The 16352-nt window shown below is 42.3% G+C and overlaps 1 protein-coding gene across 7 annotated transcripts in view; it reads right to left on the bottom strand.

The window, feature by feature from the left end:
• Window positions 1-16352, bottom strand: part of ITSN1 (intersectin 1) — a 108272-nt gene that overhangs the window by 60070 nt on the left and 31850 nt on the right. For 5 of the 7 annotated variants that reach the window (XM_075197208.1, XM_075197207.1, XM_075197210.1 and 2 more), the window contains exons 4-16: window positions 14858-14921; window positions 11914-12074; window positions 10923-11102; window positions 6925-7018; window positions 6235-6335; window positions 5114-5177; window positions 4535-4672; window positions 3298-3410; window positions 2672-2934; window positions 2063-2212; window positions 1830-1970; window positions 1471-1558; window positions 624-763 (exon numbers count right to left, since the gene is read on the bottom strand). In XM_075197208.1, the coding sequence (XP_075053309.1) occupies window positions 624-763; window positions 1471-1558; window positions 1830-1970; window positions 2063-2212; window positions 2672-2934; window positions 3298-3410; window positions 4535-4672; window positions 5114-5177; window positions 6235-6335; window positions 6925-7018; window positions 10923-11102; window positions 11914-12074; window positions 14858-14921 (1697 nt within the window). Of the gene's footprint in view, window positions 1-623; window positions 764-1470; window positions 1559-1829; window positions 1971-2062; window positions 2213-2671; window positions 2935-3297; window positions 3411-3665; window positions 3757-4534; window positions 4673-5113; window positions 5178-6234; window positions 6336-6924; window positions 7019-10922; window positions 11103-11913; window positions 12075-14857; window positions 14922-16352 lie in introns of those variants that run through there. The other 2 variants (XM_075197209.1, XM_075197213.1) reach the window with 2 other exon arrangements.

Below are 16352 nucleotides of genomic sequence, written 5' to 3'. Positions count from 1 at the left end.
CAACCGAACCTTTTCCTCATTGCACTTGTTTCTTGCGTAATATATACTGTTGTATCTGAGCTGCTGTGTACACTGTGTGGCCATACAAATCATCTTATACTTAATACAATGCTACAAAAAAACAGCATTAGAGAATACATTCTATTAGCGGGTTCTATGTGATTGTTGGATTTGTAAAGCAGTGCTAAGGAACAGTAAACCTTTCACAGAGGACTAGCTTTTGCTAATGACAACTGGAGTATGAAAAGAAAGAAAACAAAAGTCAGCGTTTGGTAGATCTAGTAATTAGTGCTCACTAAAGAGAAGATTCACTGGCAAAAACAAACTTATTTTCTTTTCTTTGTTGGATGTCAACAGATGTCTGTTCAAAGTGCCTGGTAAAATCTCAAAATAAATACAAACTAATCAGACTTTAATAGTCATCAATTGTATCCCAACAGCTATAATTAGTTGAAGGGAGGCAGCTATATGCAACCTTCACTTATTTTTATTAATCATGAAGACAATCCTTTAATCACATCATGGCCATTGATAAGCGACACTTAGAGTAGAGACTTTGTAGACAAACTGATGTCATTCTCCTAAGGGGAGAAGAAAGCAGAAGTAGTATTTTTCTCTATTACCTTTAGCTGGTTATTAAAGACATCAATCTCCTGAAGTTTTGCCCGAGTTTCTTTTTCTACTTCATCCAGCTGGTCTATGAGCTGCTGACGACCGATTCCCTTGGCTTCTAGCGCTCTTTTTAGTGTAAGGAGAGAGTCTCCTGGGGATAGATGATAACACACATTACCACCCCGCAAGCAAGTTATAAAGCCAGACAGCACAATCAACTGAAAGATGTGCACATTTGCCCAATATAATAGAAATTTCTTATTGCAGTTTAGAAAGATTAGCGATTGCCAACCCATTAATTAACATTTCTATACTCTGTTAAAGGGAAAGCATTAACATTTTAAAAATATATAGCATATGTCTTGTTCAGTCATTTAACTGTAAGCACCTAGAAACAGATGCCAAGAGACCTCACGGTTTAGCAGCTACTTAACCCCAACAGCTTTACTTTCCCAATCTGCACTTAATGGTTACCAACCATTCCGATTGGTTGGCTGCTGTTGAATGGTCATCAACCATCAAGTTGCAGCAGCCAACCAATCAGCTGCATGGTCACCTGTCCAGTGCAGACCAATATACATATAAACTTAGGAAAGCCTGGGGAAAAAAACAATACAGGAGCGAGAAGCCATCCTCCTGCAGGGTCCCGGATACTGGTCACGTGTGGGGTATATAGGTCAGACAGTAAGATCACATTATTCCCTAGCTGCCCTTACAGCTGCTGGGAGAACATTCGGGGAGTTAATTAATAAGAGCGAGGAATAGAATATTGCAGGTCGTCAACCAAGATTAAATCGCCGCCAGACTGAAGACCGTGCACTGAACAAATCTACATAAAGATATATAGACCAGACTTACTGTGCAAACTGTTTTGTTGAACCTGTTTTAATTGGTCATTTAGTGATTGTTTTTCAGGAATCAGTTTTCCAAGCAGTTGCTGAGACTCCTATAAGCAAAAACAAGACCACCGACATTGTTTATTTGCAGCAGAGGATATTCAGGGAATCGTCCAATGAAAGTGGATGCAGAGTGGCTGAATTGTGGCGCCTGCAAAATTACGTTTCATACCGATTTGTGTGTTAAAGAAATAATTAAAAGCCATTACTAATTGACTGGAAGCATGGCTGGTATCTAGTGCACCAGTACACTGCGTGCAGGTGATGGGTGCACTTATAGCACAGGGACAACGGTATATATGGATAAGAACATGCAGTGACCTGAAGCTGCTGCTGTAAATGTGTGATTTCTGCGATCCTCAGCTCTCGGGACTTGTTTGTACTTTCTATCTCCTGCCGCTGTGTTGTCAGACGATACCGGATGTCCTGAAGTTTACCTTCCAGTTGATGCTTTTTGTCGTTCTTTAGGTTGGATGAAAAAAATAAATAAATGCATTTTTAACCTTATTATTATATTTGGCCTGTGAAATGCCAAATTATTTGCCGCAACTTACCAAAGCTTCCAGCTCAAACTCAAGGGTCTTTTTCTTTGCCTTCAAAATAACAATATCCTCTTGTTCCTTATTCCTTTGGTTCAGGAGCTCCTGGCGCCGATTCCGCTCCCACTCTAGTTGCCGATGACGTTCAAGTTCTCGCTTTGCGGCCTGAAGAATAGGTTTTTATATGGAGAATTCATAAATCGTCATCAGCTATTTATATAGCTCCACTAATTCCGCAGCGCTGTACAGAGAACTCATTCACATCAGTCCCTGCCCCATTGGGGCTTACAGTCTAAATTCCCTAACACACACACACAGACAGACTAGGGTCAATTTAATAGCAGCCAATAAACCTACCAATATGTTTTTGGAGTGTGGGAGGAAACCTGTGCAAACACGGGGAGAACATACAAACTTCACACAGATAAGGCCATGGTCGGGAATTGAACTCATGACCCCAGTGCTGTGAGGCAGACGTGCTAACCACTGAGCCACCGTGTAGTATTTTATTAACAAGCTAATATCTGCTGACGCTGCTCTGATATTATTGGTAAAATATGTTAAAATACATGTAATTTACTTGTGATTACAAAGAGAAAAGCCCATTAGATAATCGGCAACTACCTCTCTCCTTTCTATTTCTTTCCTCCGTTCCTCTTCTCGCTGACGTTCCAGCTCTCGCTGTTTTTCCAACTGCTTCTCCAGCTCCTGTTGCCGCTTCCGCTCTTGTTCCTGGCGCTCTCGTTCCTTCCTCTCCTGCTCGGCCCGTTCCAGCTGGGCCAGCCTCTCCTGCTCTTTACGCTGCTGCTCTAACAGGGCCTGCCTCCGCTTCTCTAATTCAAGGTTCCCACGCTCAAAGTTCTCCCGCTTTTTATCTTCAAAACTCACTGGGAAAGTAAACATGGCGGTAATGTATGGCCCACTTTTATATTATACATTTTACTATATTTTCCGGCTGTTAAATATTTCTCTCACACACACACACACACACACACACACACACACACACACACACACACACGAGAGGGTCTCAAACCACTAAGTGCGACCTCCCTAGATAATGTGGGGAGAAGGAGGTGGGTACGAACAGGGGAATGGGTTACTTCCGATCCTCCAAGGGAATAGGGGGGGGGAAGGGGAAGAGGGGAGCTGAAAGAGAGGGCGGGGGGGGGGGGGGGGCAGAGGGGAGCTGAAAGAGAGAGAGAGAGGGGGGATTCTTCTACATAGAAAAATACTAGACATATTTTTACCTGGCAGCTTTTTGTCCACTGGTTGAGGCTCCTCCTCTGCTGGTTCTTCGGGTAAACGCTGATCGACAGACACAGAGCTCATCAGGGATATGCCGCTACCAGAGCGAACTCTTCTGTAATATTCAAAGAGAATGTGGTCAACAATCTCTTCTGCAAATTTATACAGGAAAAAAAGATTACACATTAACGTACGCAAGTTTAATATAATGCGGAAAGCACAAGATCACTACTAATATCTCCAAACAGATGGATTTTATTTTCTACTGTGTACAGCTCTCTATAGTAGACTTCAGTAGCGCACAGAGTTCGGACTATTTTTTTTCTTGTTCAATGTTATAAGCAGAAGCCATTAAAAAAATCCAGACTACCTGGGAGGTCCACGGGTCAGATGTAGCCCTTCGTGGATTTCCAGTAGCCTTCTTCTTCCCCAACACCCTCAAACTATTGCATCAAATGATTTAATTTTTTTATAGCAGTATTCAGCCAGCGACCACATAGTTCTAACTTAACTGCAACCATGTCCACATCCACACTTGGACAGCAGTGCCCCCTACAGGACAGAAGAAACCATACATTTCACACCTCCTGCACAAAGCAACCAAGGCTTTATCCTCAGTCCTGGCACAACTCAACAGGGTGATTTGGAAATATGTTTTTACCAACTTATCCCCCATTCATGGTAATAACTTAGAATGCCTGTAACATTCTGAAGAACTAGGACACTTGGTTGTCACATGTAAAATAAAAAAGTATATACAGCTGTTTTATAGATTCCAAGAAGTTTGACAGACCACATATAAAGAATGGAAGCCAGTTACATTATAATTAGTAACCATTATGCAATGTTCGCATTCCTCAACCATCGGCTCCCTGTATTCCCCCCTAATTCCCCTAAGAGCATTAAGGGGAGAATAGAAAAGAACCACAAATATAGCATGGGCCCTGCTAAATAACAGCAGTTCGTTTAAACCTCTAAGAACAAAGAAAAGGCAAGCTTCTGGCTCGAAGGCCGCTGTGGAACTACAAGAGCCAGCATGTGCTGCCAGTTTTTAAACTGCAAGTTCCAGTACCCCTTGGGTTCCCTCTGCACTACAATTCCCATCTATTTACATGTATGAAATATATAAAATATGAATATTCTATACCTAAACACACTAGAAATGCCCAAGATGTGCCAGTTTCAGTGCGACCCACATAAATCATGTCCCATGCTGAAGGAAACTACTGTGCTCCTCACCTAAACGATGGAGGGATGTAGTCTGCGGGCAGAACGGGAGGCAGCGTCTGACCAGACATGGCAACGTCTATTAAGTGCATGGCCAAGATGAACTCTTCAGCGGTTAGCTTCCCGTCTTGATCTATGTCCGAGAGATTCCTGGGAAACAGTGGACACATTAGCTTAGAATGTACAATAACACTGGCAGTTATACCAGGTATAATAATAAGGTAATCGCCATAAATAGCGACAGCCGATAGATATAGAGATTCGCGCAGCACTTCCATAAAGGGCAGACATTAAACTCTGATTATAGAAAGCTCTCAATATGGAAAAGACGCTACAATCTTCACACGAACTACAATTCAATTATTGTTTTACACCCATTCATCAAAAAGTTGTCATTGGGTCTGTTGAAGTATAAAGTCAACGCTCTGTGTGAACAAGCATTTTATAGAGACCAGTTTCGTTTATGCTCCGCAAATTATTCTACTGGTTGCTCAGTCGATAGCTGCATAAACACTACAACCTCGGTATCAAAGGTGCACAGTTTAACCACATGTGTAACACAAAACAAATATATATATTCTATATGCTTACCATATAGAAGCCAGCTGGGCTTGTGGTAAACTAGATTGCATAAGTATAGTTCTTGCCTGAGGACCTGAAGAAAAAAAAAAAAGGTCAAAGGTGAAATATATTATTGTGGGTATACATATATTAATATACCATTAAAACAATATATTATATATACATACACACACACACACATCATGAAGTGCCGTGTGTGCTATTAATGTAAGCATACACACAGATGGGGGGGGGTATAAAGAGACTATCCCTGTTTATAACCCGTTGGGCTCTTGGTGTGTGCATGTTGGTGAAGGAATACCATGGAACATATGGTCTCCCAGTCTTTATATGACATACTTCACCACAGAGAATTATTGCATCAACTAGAGAATCTTCTGCAATAAAAAACCCAAAACCCAGCTACAGATGAACATTTAGGGGCATATTGAATTGGCCGCGGTTTGCGCCATGGAAAAGCTATTACCAGTATTACGGTAATAGTAAGCTGGATTTCAGCTCGCAGCTCCCTGAGCCGCGAGCTGAAATCCAGCGAGAAAAGGACCATAATACCGGTATTCACACGCACTATTACTGTAATGACGGTAATAGTGCGCGCACCGCAAGAATTTTGGCTATAACGCCAACAATTGAATATGCCCCCTGGAATTTATGGGACAAACTGACCCCAGAATAAAAGGTGGAGTGTTTTAGACATTTATGCACATTTAGAACTACCTGTATGAGAGTTCCAGCTCCTATTTTCTCCTCTTTATGTACTGAACAATACCACCCATTGCCCCAGAATATGTTGCAAGCCCGACACTTGCGTGCTCCTTGTTGTGTGAAAGATTGTGCAGTGAGGGTAGTTAGTAATGCCCCCTCTATACCCAGCTGGGTGAATAGTCCAGCACAGCAAAGAAGAGAGCATCACTTTCCAGCACAGGGGGAGGACATAGTCCATTTTTACGTTATTGTAGACAACAAACGCTTAGAATATTTTAATTTATAACTATTTCAAATTAGCAAGGACTAGATGGAAAGAGATTACATTCTTTGTTTACTGACACTTTCATAAGTTTCACCAATTAATTTAATTTCGGGAGGAGAAGGAGGGTGGCAGCTATGGCCAGTGACACAATGGTTGTTACCTGTTAAATGACCGCTCATGGTTTTGTCATGGCTGTTGAACAACTGTCTATACTTGAGCCTTGAGGACTGTGGTACAGCCCACTCTGCCACGGGAGGGGGGCTGCGGGAACAAATGTTACATCATAAAAATGTGATGTCCACCACAGCTACACGGAAATACTACACAAACTGTCACACAATTCACATCACATCCACAATTTCACAATTAGATGGTAAATATATAATTAAAGATTTTGACTACAGTTATATAATTCCACCCAAAACTAAATATTCTAAGTAAAGCGGAATCCCGACAGGCTACTTACCTGGGGTCCAGTGTTGTCGTGGGCAACATAAATGTCAGTCTTAGAACACACTAGGTTGGCAGGAGCAAGAAGAAGATTTCAGTGTTGTCTGCCGCACTCTCCTCACTCCTGCTGACCCGGTATTTCTTCAGACATGTAGTACGTTGTTGGGGGGGTGGGGGGTGTGATGGGGCAGGAAGAGGTACAGCGGGTGTGCACAAGAACTCAGGGAACAAAACAGCCCGATTGCTGGACCCCAGGTAAGAAACCTTTTGGGATCGGATTTTACTTAGGATATTCCACCCAAAAGTAAAAATGGATTTGATAACTTGTGCTTTGTGACTGTAGCTGTAATGCTGGCACATCAGCCTAATAAAGGTTTAGCCGAGACACATTCTTACTTACATAGCCACATCAAACGACTGGGCTTTCTGAAGTTTAGTGCTTAATTGGGTGCCGGCACTGGACCGGCCGAATGACGAACTCTTTGGCAATGTGGCTGCAAGGGCAGAAAACTAAACATTACTCTCAACTCTTATTTATGGACCTTTTCAATATTTTCGTTTCTATATCAATGCAAAATACAAGTTACTGATAGGATATTACAGCATGCAGCTTAAGTCAGGCTTCGTTAACAACTCTTCACAGCTATTGAATGGACAAAAGGGTTAATCAGAAGCCAACTACCCGGTTTGTCTAAAAATTACTCTCACACTCACTATTTAACTACCTTCTGCCACCAGCAAGGCTTGTTTTGAGAGCGGACATTCTTAAAGGAGGTCTTTGTTTACTGCTTATCTTATCTCACTCTATACTCAATGTAAATTAATCAATTAATGAAAACAAAACTATTCTCTGTATCCAGCTATGAAGCATTTATAAAGAACTGAACTTGTCTAGTACTTTAAGAACACACAGACAGAACGTTATTAAATTAAGTGTAATATGATGAAAAAAGTCACAATGCATAATGGGATAGATATATATATATCTCAATCAAACAAAATCACATAGTATATAAATCGCAAAACAGTTCAATAAACAGAAGTAAAATAAAAGAAAAAAAGAACACTCACATATCATTTAATCTATGTCACGGTACCGGCAATAAAGGGGACAGCTTCTCAGTAGTAGACTAAGATTTGGGGGCTCGATCTTAACATGAATTTCCTGATTATTAAAGCCAGGTGTATGCCAATAGGTTTTACAACATCTTTTATGACTGGTTTTCCAAAACCATTAAATAGCCAGAGATTCTATAACTACCATATCTTTCCTCAGGAAGATACCAGAGAAAAATATTTTGTACACTATTTGGAGCAATACTTAATGTCTAAGTCTTCTGTAGGAGGCTGGCATTTCTGCTTGACCCAATCTGGTGCACGTAGTGCCTAGAAAAAAACACTTTATTATAATATCTCTCTCTCAAAATACCTATTTGAGAGGATAACATTATCTCTCAATCTATATATACCCACTCAAATAGGTACTGCTTTGATGCATTAGGTTTTCCTCTAGGAGTATATCACAAGGCACTTGTGATGCCTGTATTCTGGTCTCCAGACCAAGCATCTAGTAATGCCGTAAACCTTATGTTACAGATCTGTAGTATTGTGTCCCGCCTCTGAAGAATCAGCACCCAGCTATGAGACAGACTTTAGAGGACACTAATGTCTCCAAAAAACACAAAAACTAATTTCCCAGGCTTTTTGGAGTAGATTTAGTATTTAACCCTTAACTTCTGCACACACAGTGACTTCACGGGACCAAACAGTTGATATTATTAGGAGCAAGCAGGACCACATTTATATATTTAGGTTATTAACTCGTGATCAGGCCATAATCAACACTTGCTCTTAGAGCCTCTCTTCTCTACCTAACTCTTCTCTTAAAAAACTAAAAAGCTCACTTGGGTTTCCGCATCACCGCAATGCGGGCGACACCTATATTATTCTATCCTCATCTTTTACCATCTGTGTACAAAGCACTAAATAAGAGGTAGAAAAGAAGAAAAAAATCCTACAACATATCATTAATAGAACGTCAAAAACTGTTAATAAAAACCTAAAAACTTATTTAAAGCAAGGCCAGACCAATGTGAAGCCAGCTCTCACTTCCAGCAACTCCTTCAGATTTTGCCAGACAATGACAGTGAGGAGCAGCTTCATGCTAATTGCTGGGGCACAGGTCATTTGTGGCGCTCCCAGGTCAAGGGGCTGTACTAAATTTGTGACTGTCCTCAAACTGCTATACTAAAAGCCAAATTATTCTGAAAAAAAATAAATGCTTAGACTTAACCTTTGAATAGGATTACTTTTGTTTTAAGAATCACATACAGATCTATCTACACACCATCATACATGTTTCAATACCTGGTCTCTTTAAAGCCTACTAGAGCAGTCTTCGGACATCTTTGATAGAAAGCATACAAACTCAAACACTTCTATAGGAACACGAGCAACCACAAGATCTTGGGTGGAAGTTCCAAAAGGTAAGACATAGTAGAATACGTGTTAATGGGAAGTACCACAAGGCAGTAACTAGTCAGCATTCTACACCTCTCATATCCTCAACCTTCCATTTAATAGGCACAACGGTATAGGTTATATGGTATACAAGCGCTAGGCTAGACTACACACTTCAATGGTCAATAAATAGATGGTTTCAATGGAATTTTAAGACTGTTGAAATTCTAGGCACCTGTACTTCTTCCTAAAGAAGAAGTACAGTCAACGAGTCAAATCAAGACATTATCATGGAATGGTTGATTTATTTTGTGTTTCGTCTTTAAGGTGTCTTTCCTACGAGTAACATAGCTCCTAAAGAACGGACAACCAGCAGTCTGACGAATAACTGTTCAGGCCACAAATGGCCGCCACCGCTGTATGAGATGACAAACATGTTAATGCTCAAAGCTTACAGCTAAATAATCCCAGAAAATCAATGAGCTAATAAACTCCCAATAAACTTCCAAATCCCATATGTTTTGTCAAACACTTTCTTCTCCGCTGTGTAATCTACAAAGTGCTCTATTTAAGCGATAAGTGTTACTGACAAAATAACAAACACAGATACTCCTCCGTAAACAAACAGATGCTTAATAGCTCATTTAAACAATGTGTTTTGTATAAAACAGCAAGCCTGTTCTGTGCAATAATGCCAATCCCAGATGACATGGTATGGTGAGGCAAGGTGGAGGGCACAGGAATAAAGACTAAAATCAGACTGTTCTTTAACCCCCTTCAAGACCAAATGATATTTTACAGTTTTGCGCTGTGTCAAATCTTTATATATGCGTGTGTTTTGTTTTGGAGTGGGATTTTTTTATTATTTTTTTTAAACGTTGCCTGTGTACCCTGTACATGCAACATCATTTACCCTGTTACCTTTTTCCCCTGGTTAAAGACAACAAAATGGTATTGCCAGCACTGGTAGATTCAGTGTAACCCGTCAGCCATGGTTAGATCGAGGTTACACTGGGTCTACATGCACTGACATGCAGAAGAGTTTTAAGCAGAACTCCCCTGCAGAGAAATCACCAATAAGATCCCGATTGTGGTCATTAATTGAGTCATTAAGGAGAGCAAGAAAAAAAAAAAAAAAGTAAATTTGATCCGGGACAAACCATGTTACAATGCAAGGGGTGCAAATTAGTTTACCATTTTGCATACAAGTTAAAGATTGACTGTTTTTGCATTCCGCACACAACTATTTGATAGCTTTATTTTTACATTGAAATTTAAAGTTGATATAAGACATGCACTACCCTAACTAGAAATCTGTCACCACATTTTTAATTATTACCCCCCCCCCCCCCCCACCCCTCCAATGTAACATGGTTTTGCCAAGGTGTAAAGTTACTCCTTTTTTTGCTTTGCTCTTCTTAATGTCTGCAGAGCTGTACATGACGTTCAATCTATGTATTGTGACGGGTCCTGACCACATCCCAGGGACACCAAGACTGCCAGATGCCTGGTACGGGGCCACAAGCTGCTGTACACGGCCACCATGTTAACCTGACATTTATTAACGTCTGATAGGGGTGAAGAACGAAATGCACAAACAGCATGTAGGAATTGGTTACAAATGCGCTTCTAATACAGTCAAATAACTCACATAGCAAAGTTCAATTTGACATTACTAACATCACTGTACGAGATTCTAAAAATAAACAAGAGCAAGTTGAAAACAGATTAAACTGGTATTCTAAGCGGCTTCATTGTGAATAACAGCGCAAGATACAGTCAAAAGCATTACTGCAATGAACTATCGCTCACTGAAGAAACAGGTTTAAAGGTCTCCCCCCGATATACAAAGAAAGGTACAAGTAAAGCCGTCTAGGATACAGTCTGGCAGGTGTTAATCTAGAGTGTTGCAGTAAGGTTTAGTGTAAAGCAGCATACCCGAGTGAGCAAAAGCAGGAAGAGACTGGATTACGGCTGGCGCTCCATTAGCCAGGGGTGGTACTGCTGTGGCAGGAACAGAGGACACTAAAGGAGGAGACATCCCTACTACTGGAATAGGAGGCATTGGCACAGGGGATACAGCTGCAAGGGGAGGCATGCCAGCAATACCACTCATACCTGGAAAAGACAAAACAGTGCACCGTGTAGATACTTGTACAAACAAAGTCAGACATCCCCTCCGTCTTGCACACAACTGCTTATAAAACAACTGGGGAAAGAGAACCTGTCGTCTGCACACAATGGAAGCAGCTGTTTTGTGGGATGAATTAGTAGTGGTGAGAATGAGGCCAATCCACTCATTAGAAACCAGTGACATTACGGAGTCATGCTTATTAATGTAATGTGCACCAATCAGATTCAGTTTTTTGTAACATTTAGAAGATAAGCGGAACCCCAATTGGCTGCTAGCAGATAAAGGACACAGCACACATAGAACAATGTTATCATAGGTCCCGCACACCATCCGCAACAGAGCCCATTCTGTATAATGTCAGTGTACAACAAATGCGTGGATGACCCTCTTAGCATTAATGGCAAAACAAGACGTGCTTAATACCTGGTAAAGAGAAGTCTAATGTGGACATCCTACATCAGTGCATGGTCTGGTGAGGATCATCGGTGCTCACCAGCACCCTGAGGCCTCCTTTGTAACCTTACAGGGCTCACTGGGTCCCAATACAATTTCCATAGATAGTCGCCAATTGTTGGTGAGCATGCAGGCCATGCACAATAAGCAGGGAAGACCAATATGGGAATCTTCTCTATACAAACATTGAAAGCTGACAGACTAATGGGTCCTGTGTTCAGCCGCAAGGTACAAGACACCATCATACTATTATTTTTAAGCGATGCCACGCAGACGCCAAGTTTTTTTCTCAACATTTTTTTTTTTAATGCAACAAGCAAACAGTCTCTGGTGGATACTAACCAAATCCTGCAGGATTGGGTATGGCGACTAGCGGCTTCAACATGGCAGCAGGGAGTGTGGAGGGCAGGGGGTAACCTTGTAGCTTCAGTTTGATCAGTTTCATAGCTATGGAGAATTCCAGCTGATCCATTCGACCATCATTGTTCATGTCAGCCAAGGCCCTATAGAAAAACACAAACATGATGGAGTTTACAGCTTTACATTCGTTCATTTCTAGGATTACAGAAATAATTATGTGATAAGGCCTTGTAGCACAAACACTGTAGGGATCGCTCACTTTATGTCTGTTGAAAAAGAAAATCAAAGTCTGATCGTTAACAGCAGCTGGAGTACCACCAACGCCAACACACGTGAGCAACAGCCAGCAGCTGGAGTACCACCAACACACGGAGAGATACAACCAGCAGCTGGAGTGCCACCAACACCAACACACGGAGAGATACAACCAGCAGCTGGAGTGCCACCAACGCCAACACACGGAGAGATACAGCCAGCAGCTGGAGTGCCACAAACGCCAACACATGGAGAGATACAACCAGCAGCTGGAGTGCCACCAACACAGAGCAACAGCCAGCAGCTGGAGTGCCACCAACGCCAACACACGCAGAGAAACAACCAGCAGCTGGAGTACCACCAACGCCAACACACGGAGAGATACAACCAGCAGCTGGAGTGCCACCAACACAGAGCAACAGCCAGCAGCTGGAGTGCCACCAACGCCAACACACGCAGAGAAACAACCAGCAGCTGGAGTACCACCAACGCCAACACACGGAGAGATACAGCCAGCAGCTGGAGTACAACCAGTGCCAACACACGGTGAGCAACAGCCAGCAACTGGAGTGCCACAAACGCCAACACATGGAGAGATACAACCAGCAGCTGGAGTGCCACCAATGCCAACACACGGAGAGATACAACCAGCAGCTGGAGTGCCACCAACACAGAGCAACAGCCAGCAGCTGGAGTGCCACCAACGCCAACACACGCAGAGAAACAACCAGCAGCTGGAGTACCACCAACGCCAACACACGGAGAGATACAGCCAGCAGCTGGAGTACCACCAATGCCAACACACGGAGAGATACAGCCAGCAGCTGGAGTACCACCAACGCCAACACACGGAGAGATACAGCCAGCAGCTGGAGTACCACCAACGCCAACACATGGAGAGCAACAGCCAGCAGCTGGAGTACCACCAATGCCAACACACGGAGAGATACAGCCAGCAGCTGGAGTACCACCAATACCAACACACGGTGAGCAACAGTGAGGCTTTTTAAGGCATTTTCCCTGTATTGCGCTCTCACCGCATGAGGAAAAGGAGGTGCCGTGTCCTAAAATTTTAGGACAGGATGGGAGGATTCTATTTGTAATGTTCTTATCTTTAATAACTTGTTAGAAGCATATAAAAAAAATGGTGTGAACGAGGCCTCGATCAGCACACCACTCAGCATAGGAGATCTAGATCTGACAGCCTCCTCTCCAGTGCAGCCACCTCAATCCATTAAGATCTGATGAATACCTATATAGCTCCCAAGCACCATGGGTATCATTTACAGTTAAAAGTAAATCCACCAATTCTTGTACCTTGACAAAACCATGGTGCACTGCGGGGAGGGGAAACTTAAAATGTACAAACAGATTTTTTTAGTTGCGAGGGGGCATGTCCTAGCTCAACCGCAAGACTTGGGAACCCTGGGCGATCTACTATATTCATCTGCCTCTGACACACTAACTTCACTTTATCTCAACCACTCCCTCCCCCAACCTACTGACCATAAAGCTTTTTAAAATTTGTTTAAGCCTGTACAAATTTTTATAACACTTTGGCAGCAGAGGTCACATAAAAATGATATGGTCTATTAATAAATAGTAATTATTTCCATTTAGGGCTTATGTGTATAATATACTGTGCCCATAGATGCAAACACAATGTAAGCAGAAAAAGAACAAACATCTGTAAAGCTTAGCCTATTTTATATTCCTGGAGAGGTTAATAGTTAAGCAACATATAAAACAGATAAGGAGATTGATAAATGCACTAAACACACCAACAGATAATATCTAAATAACAGGTACACTGACACATAAAAAGGCTGCTTACAATCTACATTGTGCAGGAAGTGTGAATGTCCAACTCAGAAATGACTAACACTGCAGGGATTATCCATATAAATGTAATACATTACCACCATCCCCCATTCAGCTGCGCTCACAGATATTACAGTTTGCTAACAAGAATCATTTTATCAGAGGTTGTAATTCCAACGCTGATTTCAATAGATATTTTGGCCGGGTTCCCAGTAAATGGGTCAAACCACAATTTCAATGAGAGCAGAGAAGCGGATTCATGAGCAAATGGGTTTCTTCACACAAAAAAACTGCAAATGTAAATCCTTGTAAGAGGGAAAGACAATTCTCCTCTTATCTCTAGGGGAAAATAGAGGGGAACGGAGGGTTAGGACCACTGGACCCACGGGGGACACCAGCAGGTCCGGCAAACACATTGTAGCAAGTAGGTGATTTATTTACCTCTTTGTACTATACCAAAAATGACATTTACGGTTTTTGGCAGAGTTCTCCCTTATGAAGAATACCCAGGAGGCTATACATTGCATGGCTACAATGCATATTACAGGAGTTCTCTACAAGAACAAAGTGACTGGATACTGCCCATGCACAGTACATAGCGAGATAGCAATACTCCAGCAGCCCGCGCTATGTCGTGTCTGTGCCTGTGCCTAGGGTGTAGCACGATACAGCATACACTACACTGTATTCCGTTACTCTGTACTAGTCAACAAACAGCAGGTTGCAGGGAGAACATCGTCACCACATAGAGAAACCCTTCAGATGCTCGGAGAGCTGGGTGCTTAAGGTCACTTTCCAAGTCACCAAATTGCACTAAGCTTTCCAGAACCCCTTCCTCTAGGATACTCACCATATCTGTGCAAGAACCGGTTGGTGTAGCCCAGACTGGAGGAAAAAATTTCTGGCCTGGTCTCCTGCAGCGAGTAAAATAGAGGGGTCAGAAGACAAAGAAATGCAAAAAACATAAAACAAAATACAGTAAGGTTTAGGCAACGATATGGTAAACATACAACTGCCCTGTACAAACAGTAATACAATCAGGTTTGTGCTTTAATCAGCAGCTGTAGCTAACCTGTGACTCTCCAGCATTATGAATGGCATGCTGAGACCTGTAGTTCCACAGTTGCCGGAGAGCCACAGGTTGCCTAGCTAGTTCAAGTCAAAGGCACCTTGGTGATGTTTACTCTGTGCTATTAAACCAGTCTTCTCTTATCAAAGCTCTCCTCCATTCAACTCACATTTACGTGTTATAGATCAGCGAAACTAAATTCAATGAATGGCAGATAACCATTGACGCAAGCACATAAAACAGACAAGAGCAAGGAAAGAAACGTGCAGTAAGTTAATAGCTAAAGAAAAAGAAGTTCCGCAAATAAAATATATTGCTCAATATAAGGGCTTGGAAAATATCTATTTAACAGAACTTGCGCTGTCTGACATTTTATTTACATATGTTGTGCAGCTGTAACAATTCAGAGGACCCCCAAGACTAGAGAGTTACAGACAGGAAGAAGATTTCCCTATGAACACAGCAACATTTGGCAATCTGGAATAATGCCCGTACTATGGCAAAACTCTCAAGGAATGTTGGCAGTTATGTTATGCAAGTCAAACACCTAACGGAAAATAGGCAGCACCCTGAATGTGCCCAATCCATGCACAGACCAGCCAAAACATGTGGTCGACGTGTGACGACACCCCTTTTATGGCGTAGGGGATGTGGGAGATGGCAGGACTGTTGGTATCGACAAAAGCAGGGGAGGATTACAAGATGTCAATGATACTCCTGAAATACTGAATAGACTGGTTTTCTGTGCACTAACAAACATGGCGTACACCACCACCATTTATATAGCGCCACTGATTCCGCAGCGCTGTACAGAGAATTCATTCACATCAGTCCCTGCCCCATTGGAGCTTACAGTCTAAATTCCCTAACACAGACAGACAGACAGACAGACAGACAGACAGAGACGTCAATTTTGATAGCAGCCAATTAACCTACCAGTATGTTTTTGGAGTATGGGAGGGAACCGGAGCACCCGGAGGAAACCCACGCAAACACAGGTAGAACAAAAACTCCTCACAGATAAGGCCATGGTCGGGAATTGAACTCATGACCACAGTGCTGTGAGGCAGAAGTGTTAATCACTTAGCCACCGTGTTGCCCACAAGATATACATGAACACTAGTGGCAGCGCCCAGGTATTGATTGCTTATGCCCACAGCACTGTCACAAGCAACTCGTCTTGTCTTCCACAACCCCTATGTGATCAGCTACAACCGTGCAAGTTGTCAGTGTCTTATGACAGTCACAGGTAAAGCCTAATATGGAGCTGGCAGCT

This window comes from Mixophyes fleayi, chromosome 2, assembly GCF_038048845.1.
Source record: "Mixophyes fleayi isolate aMixFle1 chromosome 2, aMixFle1.hap1, whole genome shotgun sequence".
Classification (NCBI taxonomy): domain Eukaryota; kingdom Metazoa; phylum Chordata; class Amphibia; order Anura; family Limnodynastidae; genus Mixophyes; species Mixophyes fleayi.
The sequence above is the reverse complement of the archived record's forward strand: the minus strand, read 5'-3'. Positions and strand labels throughout refer to the sequence as shown.